The sequence below is a fragment of the Ornithorhynchus anatinus genome, chromosome 15 (assembly GCF_004115215.2).
Source record: "Ornithorhynchus anatinus isolate Pmale09 chromosome 15, mOrnAna1.pri.v4, whole genome shotgun sequence".
NCBI lineage: Eukaryota > Metazoa > Chordata > Mammalia > Monotremata > Ornithorhynchidae > Ornithorhynchus > Ornithorhynchus anatinus.
Genome location: NC_041742.1, coordinates 5571309 through 5588819, shown reverse-complemented (window position 1 = coordinate 5588819; position 17511 = coordinate 5571309). Strand labels below are relative to the sequence as shown.

At 42.6% G+C, this 17511-nt stretch overlaps 1 protein-coding gene across 1 annotated transcript in view; it reads left to right on the top strand.

Moving 5' to 3' along the window:
- Window positions 1-794: 794 nt before the first annotated feature.
- The window catches only part of LOC100078462 (ATP-binding cassette sub-family A member 9-like), a 54185-nt gene continuing 37468 nt past the window's right edge, over window positions 795-17511 (top strand). The window contains exons 1-11 of the mRNA XM_029080162.2: window positions 795-1061; window positions 3419-3520; window positions 4386-4593; window positions 5318-5482; window positions 6197-6303; window positions 7579-7805; window positions 8686-8821; window positions 9725-9910; window positions 11749-11872; window positions 16005-16173; window positions 16443-16501. Coding sequence (XP_028935995.1) covers window positions 3425-3520; window positions 4386-4593; window positions 5318-5482; window positions 6197-6303; window positions 7579-7805; window positions 8686-8821; window positions 9725-9910; window positions 11749-11872; window positions 16005-16173; window positions 16443-16501 — 1477 coding nt within the window. The 5' untranslated portion in view covers window positions 795-1061; window positions 3419-3424. The remainder of the gene's footprint in view (window positions 1062-3418; window positions 3521-4385; window positions 4594-5317; window positions 5483-6196; window positions 6304-7578; window positions 7806-8685; window positions 8822-9724; window positions 9911-11748; window positions 11873-16004; window positions 16174-16442; window positions 16502-17511) is intronic.

The window sequence follows — 17511 nt, the reverse complement described above, 5'->3', positions numbered from 1 at the left end:
GAAGATAATTAGGTTGCGTCTATACCCCACATGGGGCTCACAGTCTAAGAGGGAGGGAAAAGAGATTTTGAACCTCCATTTTACAAATTAGGAAACTAACGAATGGAGAAGTTAAGTTAGTTTTTCTTGGTCACACAAGGGGCAAATGCAGACCTGGGATCCGAATGCAGGGGCTCTGATTCTTCAGTCCTCGATCTTTCCGCGGGGCTACACTGCTTCTCTTGCTCATTTTTTTTTTTTCAGTGAGGGAAGAATAAGAGATGGGCCGAAATAGATTGTTGACTCCCTGTGAGCACGGAACATGTAGTAGTAATCTGTTATATTTTTCCAAGTGCTTAATACACTGAAGCAGTCAGTAAATAGCGTGACTACTTCTCTTCATCATTTTACTGTTGCTACTCTACTTTTGTCACTCTCGTAAACTCACTGTGCCCTTATTTTACAAGGTTGATATCACCCCAATATTTCCCAGGCAGTCAGTCATATTTATTGAGTGATTATTGTGTTCAGAGCACCGTTCTAAGTGTTTGGGAGAGAACAATATAATAGACCCATTCCCTGCCAACAACGAGCTTACAGTCTAGAGGGACTGTAAGTAATACCCTGTTCCAACCTATGTTCCTCTTGTTTGACTTTCACCTTTTTAAGTTAAAGAAAATTCTGGGTTCATCACCCTCTGGTCTTGCCACACTTGAAATCTGGCCTCTTTCCCATTAGCCTTGGAAGTTGACCACCAAAGCTAGAATTACATAATCTGTTTTCGTAAAGCGGCCCCTATAGTTCAGTGCGTTCTGCCATCGTAGCCAGTTAGGGGAAGAAAGAAATGGAAAGCGTACAGCAAGTCATCACGTGACAGTTCATTTTGGCAGCCTGACATAATTGAGAACACGATCCCTTTTAGAAGCAAGACTGAATAGACACTGACAAGAATAGGCAAACATTTAAGACATTATGCACACGAGACAGTGAAAGGATTTTGAACGGATTTCCCGGTCTCTAAGAGACAAATGGATTAGCAAGAGTTTCTCGAGATTCCTTGTCCTTCTCCGATCTGCCTGACGGTAAGTTAAACTCCATCGCTTATATTTGCTCTCAGAAATGTGATAGTGGCATTTAGGGTGTGGGAGGAGAAACCAATTTGGGTCCTTGAGAAGATCGGGCGATATTTAGGTGAAGTTGTTAAGAGTTGTGAGCTGTGCTCTGGCAGAGATTAGTGATTTCTGGGACGAAGTTTGAAAACTTCCCTCTGTTCCGGCTTTAGATGTTGTAGACACTGGGACTTCTTTTGTCTGACTTCAGAGGGTCATTTACAGAGATTTTTGAGGGGGCTTTTTCCACCTTACAAAAGATAGCTTCGATGGGAAAAAAAAAACCTCTTCTGTAGTCCAAACTGCAACTCGGGAATCCCAGACTATAAAACCTGAGGGACCAGATAACAATTAGACTTTGTCTTTCCCACATGAAAGTGCAGATCTGGGCCATTTGAACCCCTATGGAAAATGAATATGTTCATTATTAGCAGATCATATGGGTAACTAGGAGGCCGGATTCCTTTTAAAATAACTCACCGGTCTGTCGCTAAGAATTTCACTCCCAAATACATATCTAAGCAGAGAATTGAATCTGTTAAAATGAACACTGAAGATTTGTAGGAGCTGGCTGTAAGCTCCTTCTGGGCAGGAAAAATGTCTACCAACTCTGTTATTTTGTACTCTCCTAAGTGCTTAATATAGTGCTCTGCACATAAGTAAGCAATAAATACAGTCGATTGAATTGACAGTGATTTGGGCATCTCATCTAGATTCTTCCAGTGCGTCCTTGATGACTGAGGGCAAAGGTAGCCAAGAAGTAAAGACAATTAACTCTTTTTGATCCCTTTGAGAAAGACCCTATTGCATTTGCTGGCTCGTCGCTCTTCCAAAAGAGCTTCCATCACCACTAAGAAATGATATACTAGCTGAAGAATACAGCAAAGCAGAACCAATTCCAAAGCTGCTATCAGAAGGGACAGTAGCTGGTTTTAGATCCAGCTCTCTGACCTTCGCAGAGTGAGTAGCGGGGTTGGGGTGGTAAATATGCTCTAGATGTCAGATTTACTGCCAGAGGTCATCTGCAACAAATCCTGTCTTCACTCATAACCTTCCTGCGGCCTTTTGTTGTTATCCATGTGCCCTCCCAAGAGTACTTGTTTGGAAGTTGCCTTGGCTTTAGTTTGGAACGATATCAAACCAGAAATTAGCTAATAGGGTGATAGCTGTGATAGCAAAAAAGATCAACTACGATAACCACCCCCTTAAAGATACCTCACATTTAGTTAGAGTGATGTGGAGCTTCATTTTCTTCTGTTCTCCTTCGTAACAGAAAAGAAAATTGATGTGGCTTTCAGATGCAGTAATGTAGACTGAGCACCAACTGTGTGCAGAGTACTGTACCAAGCACCAGGGAGAGCATGATTAAGTAGATCCAATCAAGCGGAAGAGGTGGATGCTAAGATAAACTATGGGGAAGAAATAAGCGAAAGAATATAAGCAGCATGACCTAATGGGTAGGACACGGGCCTGGGGGTCAGAGGGACCTGGGTTCTCATCCCAGCTCTGCCACTTGTCTGCTGTGTGTGACCTTGGGGAAGTCACTTAAATTCTCTGTGACTCAGTTACCTCATCTATAAAATGGGGATGAAGAAGGTGAGGACCACGTGGGGCAGGGACTGTCGATCCAGTGAGCTTTTATCCACTCCATTGCTCAGTACAATGCGAGGTACATAGTAAGTGCTTAACGAATACCTCAATTATTAAAGAATAGAATATAAGTATCGACCTTAGTGCTACGAGAGGCAAAGAGGAGAGAGAGCCTGAAGACCCAAACATTTTAATGTCCTCGGCTAGCTGTCGGTGAAATTTCTATTGGCCAACTCAGTAGATGCATTATTCTTAAGAGTAGAGAAGCATGGCCCTGCTGAATGGGGAATCCAAGAGGGGAAGACTAGAAAACCCAGTTCTGGAGACCTGGAGGATATTAGTGTCTCTATAATGTCTCTATAACTCAATCCATCATTATTTTGCATTGAGGACCTATGTTGTGCAAAACACTGTACTTATTGAGACCAGGAAAATGGAGCTAATAACTGTTTATTTTTGTAGAATTTGAGTGCCCACTGATGAATAGCTTTTATGGAACCCCTTTCTCACCCACAGTACTTTCAGAAGTTTCCTAGAAAATCTTTGCAGGACACTAAGTAATGTCTCTAAGGGTGAACAAACAAGTTTCTTGCAAAAAGAATATTCTATACACAGCTATTATGAGCAAAAGCACAGTGAGGATTAGAAATTTTAGGGCATCATGTCAAATTTCTCAGTCTTTCCCATAGTTAGCCTTCCCTTTCTTATGCCCCATCCCTTTTTCCTTTCTTAATCTCCAGGCCAAAATGAGTAAGCAGAAGATAAGCTTCTTTTGGCAAACCAGAGCCCTTCTGTGGAAGAATTTGCTTGTCAAATGGAGGATAAAGAAGGAGAGCTTATTGGTATGTTTTAAAATCAATGTTTACACACGTGGACACACACACATCCTTCAAAGAACTCCTGTGCCTGGCCCTGAGAATGGAGTGGTTAAACGACAGCCTTGCTGCCTTGATAAAGCCCTGAAAAGTTGTCATGGCAGCTAGGTTGGATGGAATTATTCTCTCATTGTTGTGAATGACTCAGTTGGTCAGGGAAGCAGCATGACCTAGTGGGAGGAGCACAAGGCCTGGGAGTCGGAGGATCTGGGTTTTATTACTGCTACTACTACTACTAATAATTTTGGTGTTTGTTAAGCACTTACTATGTGCCAAGTACTGTTCTAAGGGCTGGGGTAGATACAAAATAATCAGGTTGGACCCAGTCCCTGTCCCACATGGGGCTAACAGTCTTAATCCCCATTTTACAGATGAGGTAACTGCGGTACAGAGAAGTTAAGTGACTTGCCCAAGCACACAGCAGACATGCGGCAAAGCCAGGATTAGAACCCACATCCTCCCAGGCTCCTGTTCTTTCCACTAGGCCATGCTTCTTCTTAATCCCAGCTCCACCACTTGTCTGCTGTGTGATCTTGGGCATGTCACTTAACTCCTCTATACCTCAGTTCCCTCATCTGTAAAATGGGGATTAAATCCTACTCCCTCCTATTTAGACTGCGAACCTCCTGTGCACAGGGACCGTATACGACCTGATGATCTTGTGTCTACCCCATTACTCAGTCCAGTGTTTGGCACCTAGTAAAAGCTTAAGAAGTACAATAAAAAAGGGGGATCACCATTGAAGATACCTAACAGAAGAAAAGAGAAATCCAGATGTTCCTGGTGGCGCCAACCTTCTAATTTGCTTTTGGTTTTGTCCCGGATCGTTCAGGAATGGTTATTCCCCCTGATCCTATTACTGCTGCAGTTCTTGTTCATTTCAATATTTCCGGAACTGAAGCTGGTCCCTGAACTTCCTGCCAAAGACCTCGGAAGCATCGACGCATTCAGTGACCCACACTTGGTATGTGCCTATACGCCACTCACCCCAACGACAAAAGCGATCATGAAGATAATGGCCACTGCTTCTTTTATGAAAGGTCTGTATACATATGGCTGGGGATAATCACTGGTAGATACTATAATTTTATCTTTTTGTCTTTCAATGCTAAATACATCCTGCCTCTCCCCACTCCAGTCCATACTTCACTCGACTGCCTGGATCTTTTTTCTGCAAAAGCATTCAGTCCATGTTTCCTCACTCCTCAAGAACCTCCAGTGGTTGCCCAACCACCTCCGCATCAAATAGAAATGCATCACATTGGCTTTAAGGCACTCGATCACCTTGCCCCCTCTTAACTTAGCTCCCTGATTTCTTGCTAAAACCTAGCCCGCACACTTTGCTTCTCTAATGCCAACCTACTCATTGTACCTCGATCTCGTCTATCTCACCGCCTAACTTTTGCCCACATCCTGCCTCTGTCCTGGTATGCCTGTATCTCCCCGCCACCCCCACCCTGCCCCTTCATATCTGTCAGATGATCACTTTCCCCAAATCAAAGGCATATTAAAAGTGTCTCTACTCCAAGAGGCCTTCCCCAACTAAGCCCTTATTCCCTCTTGTCCTATTCCCTTCTTGGTCACCTTTGCAATCAGTCATCCATATTTATTGAGCATTTCCTATGTGCTAATACGCTGTGCCAAGCACTTGGGAGAGTATAACACAACAGTATAGCACACATTTCCTGCCCACAGTGAACTAACAGCCATAACTAATGTGCAGAAATAATCTCAAAGAGTTTTTGTTTCTTCCTAATGCAACAGATGCAAAAGTCATTCCTGTTGAAGATCTAGAAACCCTGGATACATACTCTCAGCAAAATCATTCTGAGATTGTGGGAATCATCTTTAAAGATACCTTCTCCTATCAGCTGAAGTTTAGCTGGGGTTATAGAGTCCCGTTCACCGATGAATTCATAGATCATGCAGGTACCTTTTCAGTTAAATTGGGGTTTGCTATTTTTAACATCTGTCACCCCACCGTAGACTGTAAGCTTCTCATCTGTAGGGATCGTGTCTAACAAGTCTCTTACATTGTACTTTCCCAAGCACTTAGTGCCATGCTCTGCACAGTTAGCACTCAATAAATACCACTGATTGATTGATTTGCCTCCATGGTTGAAAGTGCGAAGTAAAAATGATTTTTAAACCACTAAAACAACACATTCTGTGAATGTTCCTAAAGTGGGTGTAGGATGAGTCTGATTCACTAATGCAAGGAATGTCATTAATTGTGGTATTTGTTAAGCGCATACTATATTCTAAGCCCTGGCTTAGATAGAAGAGAATAAGGACAGACACAATCCCTGACCCATATGGGGTGCGGCAGTCTAACATAACTGGCCTTTCAGTGGCTGTCAGCAACTATTGTATCATTTATATTCCATTTCCTAAATTTGTTACTACTCCTTTAACTGCCTGTGTGGGTTGCTCTGTTGGAATAAACAAGTTGGTTTTCTGTGCCTAACCTCTTTCCGGGATCAAAGAATGCAGAAAGGGTTCCAGATTGCATTTTCCACCTGTGCCAAATTGGTTATCATTTACTAAAACAGCCAACCTGAAGGAAGGTCTATATCCAGTTATTATTCCTGTGAGGCCCTGTTAATCATGACTCTTATTTCTTTTATTTTTTTTTTTTTAAAGCTCATTGCACAGAGTACGAAGAAGAAATTTTCACATGTGCGATTTCGACATTTTGGAACTATGGTTTTATTCCTTTCCAAGCTAGCCTTAATGCTGCAATTATAGAAGTAAGTAGAAGAGTTGAATTTGCCTGCAGCTCATTTGTTTATTTTCAGATTGGCAACAACCAGAGAGTTTAAGAAATTCAAACCATTCGGGAGTATACCTGCGTAGGTAAATTAACATTTCTTTTTGTCAGCATGAATTGTATGCAGTCTAAAGACATAGGTCTTACTTGGTCCATGGATAGTGGCTCAAGGAGTATATAATTAATGGTTTGGATTTCATTAACATTTAGTCCCAGGATTGACAGCATAGTGAAGTTGGACAATCCAGTTGAAGAAGGAAAAAAAAGGACCTAGAGGTCTTTCATAACACCCTCTTGAGGTGAAGGGTAGAGATGAAAGTCCAAATGTATTAACCTTGTCCTTTGCCAGATGCTTGAATGAACATTATCCTGGAAGAACAAAACAGACTTTGGCCCTTTGCCTGTTCAATAGCTATTAATTACCCATCTAATTCCTCTGGGGGTGAATTGTTTTGAATCACATTTGCATTGTATATTTTTAAAAATAATATTGTCTTAAGTTTCAGAGACAAAAATGAATTTGTGAATTTTATTTCTTGGAAATACTTGTTAAGTGTTTCCTATCTGCCAGTCAATGTACTGGTAAGGTACAAGATAATCAGATCAGACACAGTCCTTGTACCACATGCGACTCACAGTCTAAGAAGGAGGGAGGAGGATTTAATCCCTCCCTCTTTTATAGATGAGTTAACTGAAGCACAGAGAATTTACTTGATTTGCCGAAAGTCACACAGCAAATGAGTGGCGGAGGTAGGATTGGTCTGTGTAGTATTGTACTTTCCCAAGTGCTTAGTACAGTGCTCTGCACAGAGTAGATGCTCAATAAATAACACTGATGGATGGATATCAGGTGGAAGACAATTTAGCTCCGTCCACTCCAACTTATCCCCTGAGAAAAGACGGGTGATGACGATATTTTTCAAGTACCCATTGTGAGTTGAGCCCCAGGAAAGGTATGGTCAGATCCCAATCTAACAGGGGGAAAACAGGCCTATGGGGAAAAAGGAAAAGTTGCTAACTTGGGGATCTAGTCAGAAACACATTATTCAGAAATAGAACATGTTTTTCAAATGTTATATAACATTGGGCAAGTCACTTAAACTTCTCTTGAGCCTCAGTGTCCTCATCTGTAAAATGGGGATTCAATCCCTAGTCTCCTTTCCCCTTAGCACTTAACAAATGCCAGTATCTCATACTATTATTATTAATCCTATAGTTGGATATAATGACTCCTTTGGTTAATATCTTGCCCTAGGTCACAACCAATCACTCAGTGATGAAGGATTTGATGTCCATTACTGGGATCACTATGAAAGTCGAATCTTTCGTTGCTCAGCATGGAGTTATGTATGATTTCTGCATTTTCTTCTCTGTGATTTCATTCTCCCCCTTCACCTATTTTCTATCGCTCAATGTCACTCGGGAGAGAAAACGGCTTAAGGAGTTGATGAAGTTGATGGGTCTTCAGGATACTGCCTTCTGGTAAGCCCAGACACCTTATGATTGAAAGAGCACAAGTGAATGTACATCGCAATAAATCAATGATCCTAAGGAATGAAACATCCCCAGATAATACCAATTTACATTCCCTATGTATCACACTAATCCAAGTCTCCTTTCTCCTAAGTGTAACTCGTTTCAGGGTCCGTTTTCCCCACTAGTTTGTGAACAGCATGACCTGGTGGATAGAGTCCAGGCCTGGGAGTCAGAAGGACTTGGGTTCTAATCCCACCTTTGCCACTTGTCTGCTGTGTGACCTTGGGCAAGTCACTTCCCTTCCTCTGTGCCTCAGCTTCCTCATCTGTAAAATGGGGATCGAGACTGCGAGCCCCACATGGGACAGTGACTGTGTCCAACTTGATTTGCTTGTATCTGCCCCAGACAGGGATCATGTCTACTAATTTAATCGTATTCTCCCAAGCACTGAGTACTATGCCAGTGCTATTGATTAAAAATCTTCCCACTTTCCTGGTCATGCCATCCCTTCAGCCATGAGGTATCAAGTGGGATTTGGCCATGTCCTTGACTCTAGGAGCCCCACGTGCCCTCCACCCCTCCTCGACCATTTTAGATTGGTGGCCCAGAATTGGGTAGGCACATGCAGTGCATTATGTTCCACTCCATTCCTACAGTAGCAGTAACTCATTGTTCTTCTCTCCTGGGGCATCCAATTAGGAGCTGGGGTTACCTGTTTAGTTTGAGTTTGTTTGGGGAAGGGTTGTCTCTCCTCCTCTTGACTGAGTTGTAAGAAACTGATGTTTTGCTAAATTACAAATTTCTAGAAGGATTTAAATTTTAAAATATCACTATATCTTTTCTCCTGCGTGAAAATGTCTCGATCTCTGCTCTGTCTTTGTTTCAGGCTGTCGTGGGGTTTGCTGTATGCTGGTTATGTCTCCATCGTAGCCACCTTTCTGGCTCTGATGACATCCCGGTTGGTATACACAACTGGCTTCTTCACAATCTTTTCACTGTTTATCCTGTATGGCCTGTCTTTGGTGAGTTTCTAAAAAGAGAATCAATTCCCCCATTTCAGGTCCTGATTGACATTTTCTTTACACTAACTAGCATTTTTACAGTTGGTCTCCACCCAGTTATGTTTTGTTCAGAGATTTTTCCCAAGTTTCTAAAAGTGGCTGAGACCAGATGCTAACTTGGTTCTCTCTAAAACATCCAGGTCTTTTTATGCGGGTTCACAGTTCCAGAAACATCAAGAGAAGCACATCCTTTTTTTTTTTTAGTTCTCTGAATTTTTAAGATGATTTCTTTCTTTCTAGATGAGATCGCCCAGAAGTATGACACATAATTTTCATAATGAAAAAACTGCATTACTGTTGGACCATTTGCAGAGTAACAGATGTTACCTTTCCCCCTTCATCAAACTTCCTCTCTGTCTTGCCTCCTTTCCCCTCCTTCAAAGCCTCTGTAACATGTCACCATCACCAGGAGGCAATTCCTGATTAATCCCCCTCTCCACCCCCAGGCCTTCCTTTCCTTTATTTGTTCACTCAATCATATTTATTGAGAGATTACTTTGTTCAGAGCACTGTACTGTCTTAGTCCTGTCCTAGTTCTGTCATACGGACAACTAAAGCACTAAAGTATTTATCTGCGAACTGTTCATTTCTTCACTTTCGTCAATTATGTGAATGGATTCTCTCACTCTCGATACAGCGTTTTCATACCACCCTCCCTGCTGTATCCCCTAGTAGAACGTAAGCTCCTTGAGGGTAGGAATCAGACACATGACTTCCTTTCTGTGTTCTCCAAGTGCCACATAGCACTTGGCCAACTGGGAGTTCTCATTCAATTCTGCTGCTGTTGATGCTCAATAAATGTCATTGATTAATTGATACTGACACCGATTGGTACTGATATTGACTCTCTTTTCCCCACTCTAGATTGCTCTTACTTTTCTGCTGAGTGTGTTAATCAGGAAGCCTGTTCTTACTGGCTTGACTGTCTTCCTCCTGACCTTATTTTGGGGATGTTTGGGCATTTTGATATTGTATAGGAAACTTCCTGTATCTTTGGAATGGATTTTAAGTTTTCTCAGTCCCTTTGCTTTCACTGCTGGAATGGTTCAGGTAAGAGTCTGAATAATGATAATTATGATATAAGAATAATTGTGGTATCTATTAAACACTTAATATGTGTCAAATATGTGTTATTTACACTATCTCTATATGGATTGTCTTGCCAACACCTCAAACTAAACATGTCCAAAACAGAACTCCTTATCTTCCCACACACACCCTGTCTTCCCTTTATCTTTCCCATCTCTGTAGACAGTACCACGATCCTCCAAATCTCTCAAACCCTTAACTTTGACATTGTCCTCGACTCATATCTCTCATTCAACCCACTTACCCAGTCTATCACCAAATCCCGTCAGTTCTGCTTTCACAACATTGCTAAAATCTGCCCTTTCCTTTCTATCCAAACTGTTACTGTATTTGTCGAAGCACTTATCTTGTCCCCCCTTGATTACTGCATCACTCTCCTCACTGACCTCTCTATCTTACCCGCACTCTAGGCCATACTTCACTGTAGACACTAGACAACTGGTTCCCCCACGGGACTCACAGTCCAGCTAGAGGGGGAGAACAGGTATTGAATCCCCATTTTGCAGATGAGGTAACTGAGACAGAGAAGTTAAATGACTTACCCAAGATCATAGAGCAGACAAATAGTGGAGCCAAGATGAGAAACCAAGGTCATTTGACATCCAGGCCCGGGTTCTTTCCACTAGGCTATGCTGCTTTCCTTCTCGGCTGCTGATCCCGGCACAATTAGGAAGCACTGAGTCAGTGGACTATTAATTCTCAACACTTCTTTTGTGTTAATACCCTAATTGCAATGCTAAGTACTTATTTAGGTACTTAATAGGTGCCCCAGCACTATGCCAAACACTGCGGTAGCTACAAGATAAGCAGATTAGACACTGTCTCTGTCCCATACTAGGCTTCTTAAACTGGTGCATGCTTTCAATTGTCTTCAAGTTGTTCTTGGCATTGGAAAGTAAGGGAAATGGTCAAATGGTGAATCTATGGACCTGTAGTGTACCATAGAATCTGTGTAGCTGTAGTGTAGTGTAATGTATATGCTTTTCTCTCTCTGGCTTTATAGACTGTAAGTGTATGGGCAGGGAATGTGCCTACCCCCTCTTTTGCATTGTTCTCTCCCAAGTGCTGAGTACAGTGCTCTCCACATAGTAAGTGCTCAGTAAATACCATTGATTGATGTAATAAATAATTATGGGAGTTAAGTGCTCACTGCCTGTCAAACACTGTGCTAAGTGTTATAGATGAAATAATCAGATCAGACATGAATTCACAGCCTAAGAGGTAAGAAGGCTAGCATTCTTATCTCTCTTTTACAGAGGAGGAGACTGTGGCCCAGAGAGGTAAAGCGACTTGCCCATGGTCACACAGCAGACCGGTGGCAGAGTTGGTCCCTATCAATCAATTTCCCAATTCCCAGGTCCAGGATCTTCCTATTAAGCTTCTAGTTATTCTGTTCTCCATCACTTGCTGCTTATATGACAGTACCACCTTTTGAGAAACCAAAATACCAGTACTCTAAACTTCTAAACGCCTCTAAACTTTAAGATTGTTGCTGGCAGGAAATGTTGATTTGTACTTTCCTAAGCCCTTGGAACAGTTCTCTGCCAACAGCAGTCAGCTCTCAGTAAGTACTATTGATTGGTTGTGGGCATAGAATCTGACTCCCAACACTGTTATATTGTATTCTCCCTGGTGTTTAGTACAGCGCTCTGCACACAGTAGATGCAAATGATTGAATCAATCATCTATTATACAGTAGTTTGGCTGAGCATGAGGAAAGGCAAAACCTAAAGTCCTACTGATCATTTCCTTTCCAACTATCCTTTTTCTCTTTTAGCAAATATATTTTATTGTTTCAGATGATTCTCTTGGATAATGACCCTCAGGGAGATTCCTCCCTAATGATGGCAACTTTTGTCATGTTGCTTCTGGATACTGTTCTCTATATGGCATTGGCACTGTACTTTGACAAACTCCTGCCTGGTAAGTAGAGTATTCACATTTCCTGGAAATTTCCCCCCCAGACTCTTGTTTTTTATGGTATTTGTTAGGTGCTTATTATGTGCCAGGCACTGTACTAAGCACTGGGTTTGTTACAAGCTAATCAGGTTGGACACAGTCCATGTCCCACATGGGGCACATGGTCCTAATCCCCATTTTACAGATGAGGTAACTGAGGCACAGAGAAGTGTCTTACCCAGTGCAGCAGACAAGTTACAGAGCCGGGATGAAAATTCAGGTCTTTCTGACTCCCAGGCCTGTGCCTGTATCCACTAAGCCAATCTGTCGTTGCTTGACCAGATTTTTAGAGTGATTTTTTTTTTCTGGGGAAAATAATTCAAATGGACAATGCCCTCTGGGAAGCAAATTTTGGCTTGCCGTTTTAGGGGGATATTGTGTGGTCCTGTGGCCAACTGGGTGGCCCTGGATGGGCTTCACTAGCACAAGGAACCCAAGCAGTTGGGGGCCTGGTAGAAACACTGAGTCATCTGATGAGCTTGGCATCACTAACGTGTGATGGTCCCATAATTATGACATTTTTATAGATCAGTTGAATTGAGTTGGAAAGTATGAAGTAGGGGAAGGAGGGTAGGGAGATGAGATGAATCAGGGAAAGCCTCCTGGAGGAGATGTGATTTTAGAAGTTGGAGAAAGGAGTAGTCTGCTGGATGTGAAAGGAGAGGGAGTTCTATACTGGAGGTATTTATTTAGCATCTCCTTTCAATCAGTAATGAGAAGCAGCATCATTTAGTAGATCGAGCATGGGTCTGGGAATCAGAATGACCAGGGTTCTAATTCCAGCTCTGCCACTTGTCTGCCGGGTGACTTGGGGCAAATGACCTTACTTCTCTGGGCCTTAGTTACCTCATCTGTAAAATGGGGATTAAGATTGTGAGCCCCCTTTTGGACATGGACTGTGTCCAACCTGATTATCTTATATCTATGCCAGCGCTCATTACAGTGCCTTGCACATAGAAAACACTTAACAAATACCATTAAAAAAAATCAGTGGTTTCCTTTTGCATTCTATTGTCTTCCCGCTTACCTTTTCTCTCCCTTCTCTTCTCCACTATCTTATTGTAGTCCTTCTTTGTCTCTTAATTTTTTCAAGTAGTTCTGTCTCTACCCCTTTCAGCAGTGTGCTTGTCTTAGTTTTTCTTTGGGTGGAGAACTGAGGTGTTCTTGCAGTTCACTAGATTTGTAAGCATGCTTTAAAGCACTCAATCACCTTGCCCCCTCTTACCTCACCTCCCTAGTCTCCTATTACAACCCAGACTGCACACTTGGCTCCTCTACTGCCAACCTACTCGCTGTACTTCGATCTCGTCTATGTCGCCGCCGACCTTTTGCCCCACATCCTGCCTCTGGCCTGGAATGTCCTCCCGCTTCATGTCCGACAGACAATCACTCTCCCCACCCTCAATGTCTTATTGAAGGTACATCTCCTCCAAGAGGCCTTCCCTGATTGGCCTTCATTTCCTCCTCTGCCGAACCCTTCTGTGTTGCCTTGCACTTGTTCCCTTTATTCATCCCTCCCTCTGCCCCAGCACTCACATGTATATTTGTAATGTATATATAGTATCGTCTGTCTCGCCCTCTATCTTGCAAGCTCGTGCATTCAGGAAATGTATCTACCAACTATGTTGTAGTCTCCCAAGTGCTTAATACAGTGCTCTGCACACAGCACTCAATAAATATAATGGATTGACTGTAAGCTGCTGGAGAGCAGGGATCATGTCTGTCAGCTCCGCTGTACTTTTGTCTGCGGTGTGATCTTGGGCAAATCACTTAACTTCTCCGTGCTTCAGTTACCTCATCTGTAAAAGGGAGAGTAAGACTGTGAGCCCCATGTGGGACAGGGACTGTGTCCAACCCAATTTGCTTGTATTCACCCCAGCACTTAGTACAATGCCTGGCACATAGTAAGCACACAAATAACAATGATAATATTAGCAATTATCATTATTATTCTAAGAGCGTAGTATAGTGCTGGGGACCAGTAAGCACTCAATAAATAGCATCAATTATGTGCCATAACCTGATGTTTTGGAGGGGGCGACTGTCTGAATCATTCCCTCCCCCACTGCATAAACTCACTCTCCAGGCTGTGGGAGGATTGCTTCACCTCTATCATCTCTGGGATCAATCCTTTTTTTTAAAAAAATTGTAAATTGTGAAGTGTTTACTATGGGCCAGGCACTGCGGGTAGATACAAGCTAGTCAGATCGGACATAGTCCAGGTCCCATTTGGGGCTCAAAGTCTTAATCTCCATTTTACAGCTGAGGTAACTGAGGCCCAGAGAAGTCAAATGACTCACTCAAGGTCCCAAAGCAGACAAGTGGCAGAGGCAGGATTAGAAACCAAGTCTTCTGATTCCCAGCAAGGGCTCTTTCCATTACGCCACAATTCTTCTCACCTCTCTTCCTGTCTGCCACCTTCCTCATCTGGGTGAAGCATGGAAAAGAGAGAACTGTTTAAGGAAAGGGAAGATGTGTGCAATCCCTTCTCTCTCCCCCGCGACTATACCAGCCTTGCCTTTTTTAAAAGATTCTCATTCTCACAGAATAAAGATAAATATTGGCACAAGCAGAAGCCTGACCCTGGTTTGCCTCCTCGGTTGGGCTATCTGGCCATAATTCTCTTTCTGTAAACACATTTCTTCTCACAAAACAACCATCTGTTTTGATTCTGTTCTGCTAGAAATGTGTTCCGCCCGCGCCTCCCTGTGACATAACAATAATTTTGAGAATTTGTTTGCCCGATAGTGAAAGCAGTCTGGTTCTTAAAGTGCTTTCTGTTGTTTTTCTCACCTCCATGTGACCACAGCATTTAGTTTCCGCTAAATCTCTAATTAGTTCTTGTAACTCATGGATTTGGCGCACATTGTAAACTAAAGAATCATTGGACAGGGAAGTATCCTTCAAAGTCACCTAAGTCTTAACCCAAATCCTCCAATTTTCCTTCAATCAAATCACAGTATTTAATGAACACTTACTATATGTAGAGGACTGTACTAGGTGCTTGGAAGAGTAAAATTGAGGGAGAAGACTCCGAACCCTGACCACAGGAAGTTTATCATCCAATGGGACAGACAGATATACCTTAAATTGGGAAGCAGTGTGGCCTAATGGATAGAGCTCAGATCTGGGAGTCAGAGAGCCTGAGTTATAAGCTCAGCTACACCTCTTGTCTGCTGTGACCTTGGGTCAGTCACTTCACTTTTCTTAGCCTTGGTTACCTAATCTGTAAGATGGGGATGAAGATTGTGAGACCCTTGTGGGACATGGACTGTGTCCAACATGATTAGCTCGTTTCTACCCCAGTGCTTAGTACAGTGCCTAGCTCATAGTAAGTGCTAAAGAAATACTATTGAAAAGAACTATTAGCTCCCTGACTAATAGGGACCTCGTCTAATTCCTACCTTAGCACTCTCTCCCAGTGCTCAGTACAGTGCTGTGCCCAAAGTAAGCGCTTAATGAATACTATTATTACCAAATGAGGTGGTTCTCTATTTCTCTAGCCTATTTACCCAGTCAATTTTATCAAATTCTCTAAATCTTCACTATTTTGGAGTTCATTTTCCACTAAATATCTGAGACTTTCTAAGTATGGGAAGACAAGGAGGCTGCACAGTTCTAAAATTCTGTATTTGTCCAGTTCCTCCAGTGTCAGGGAGAAACCCCACAAGGAGCATCTTTTGGGCTGCTGATGCAGATTCTAAATGTTGTCTTTTACGTCTCATAGGCTCCTACATTGTTGCAATAAATCTTTAGGGATTTGGCCAAGTAAAAATTATGTCCAACAGGTGACACACCCTGGCCACCTTAATTCCTTTTTGTTCCCTTTGAGCGGTCGTATTTAGACAGTGTATTCGGTGGCACTCCCAAGCACAAAAATTCCTTTGGGGGTTTGCCCTTCAGAGTTATTTCTTTAAACCTAAACCCCCAAAAAAGTGGTTGATGTCTAAAGTGGTTCTGAGGAGTGCGAAGAAATACCAAGAGTTGCGCATGGGTGGATCAAGATGAAAAAGCAAAACTCACTGCCATCCCGGAGACGGTGCTTGGACTTGTGTATGTTAACCCAGATTATAATTGCCTCTTGTTTACTAATTAGGTGATTACGGGCACAGGCACTCTCCCTTGTTTTTCCTCAAGTCTTGGTTTTGGTCCCCAAACCCGAGGTCTGGACGGGTGTTCTTTGAAAACGAAAACAACCACATCCATTCTTCCGACGACTCCTTTGAACCTGTGTCCCCAGAATTCCATGGGAAAGAAGCCATCAGGTAAGGCACGCACCTTACGTGTTTGTCCAGAGCAACGAGAGGTTAATGTCCCATCTTCCCGAGAATGTGGCGGTGAAGGATCAGATCCCCTGACGGTCTAATCCTATTCTCCCTTCTGCTTAGACTGTGAAGCCCCTAAGGGATGGGGACTGTGTCCATCCTGATTATCTCATATCCATCCCAGTGCTTAGCACAGTGGTTGTCCCATAGCGAACGCTTAGCCCCTACCGTGGCTCGTTTTCATCAGCTCCAACTTATTCTCCTTCCAGAATTAAAAACATTAAAAAAGAATACAAAAAGAAGGCTGGAAAAGTGGAAGCCTTGCAAGGTAAGAAGAAAACCCTATGATTGGATTGCACTCTTTCCCCAGACAGTCTCATGGCAAAATAGCTGGTCTGCATTAGCAAAGCCTATTGCTTTTCAACTCTGGATGGCAAGGGTGGAGGTGAATTGAGATCAGGGATTTCAGTGGTGGGGGTTGGAGGAGGGGTGGAATGAGCTTCAAAGGACAAACAGCCCGAAGGCCACCATTTGGGGCCTTTGCAGCCATGACTGGAAACTCTCAATCAACTCCTCAACTCTCAATCAACTCCTCGGCAAACTGTGATGAAAAAGCCCAGGGAGCCGGTTGCCAACAGCTATGGATATGCCCTACTTCCCCGGAATTTTCGTCAATGCTTTTTAGCCTGAATTTTACCCACATTAATAGTACTTGTTAAGCACTTATGATGCGCCAAACACTGTTCTAAGCGCTGAGGTAGGTATAAGTTAATCAGGTTGGACACAGTCCCTGTCTCTCATGGGTACCAAGTACCAAATCTTCCCTAGCACTATCTAATCAACAAGGTAGGTCAACATCAGCAGTGTTTATTGAGCACCAGGTCTGGAGAAAACATTATGCTGGGTACATGCGAACATGCCATGAGGTATAAAATTTTCATTGCAATTACTCTTTCATCCCTCTCGTCTGTAAGCTCATTATTGGCAGGAAAGGTGTCTGCTTATTGTTATATTGCTCTCTCCCAAGCGCTTAGTACAGTGCTCTGCACACAATAAGCGCTCAGTAAATATGAATGAATTAACACCTAGAAGGAATGGTGGAATCCTTCCTCACTGCCCACACCTTTGCCCTCTGAGGACATTTGACAACTTTCCTAAATGCTTAGTACAATGCTCTGCACAGAGTAAGTCCTCAATAAATACTACTGAAAGATGATCAAACACATCTACTCCATTTAATAATTAATTTATTAATTTATAATTAATTCCGTTTAATAATTCCATTTAAAAGCATGAAATTTTCTAGTTTAAGAACTAGAATTGTGGACTCTTTGTTTT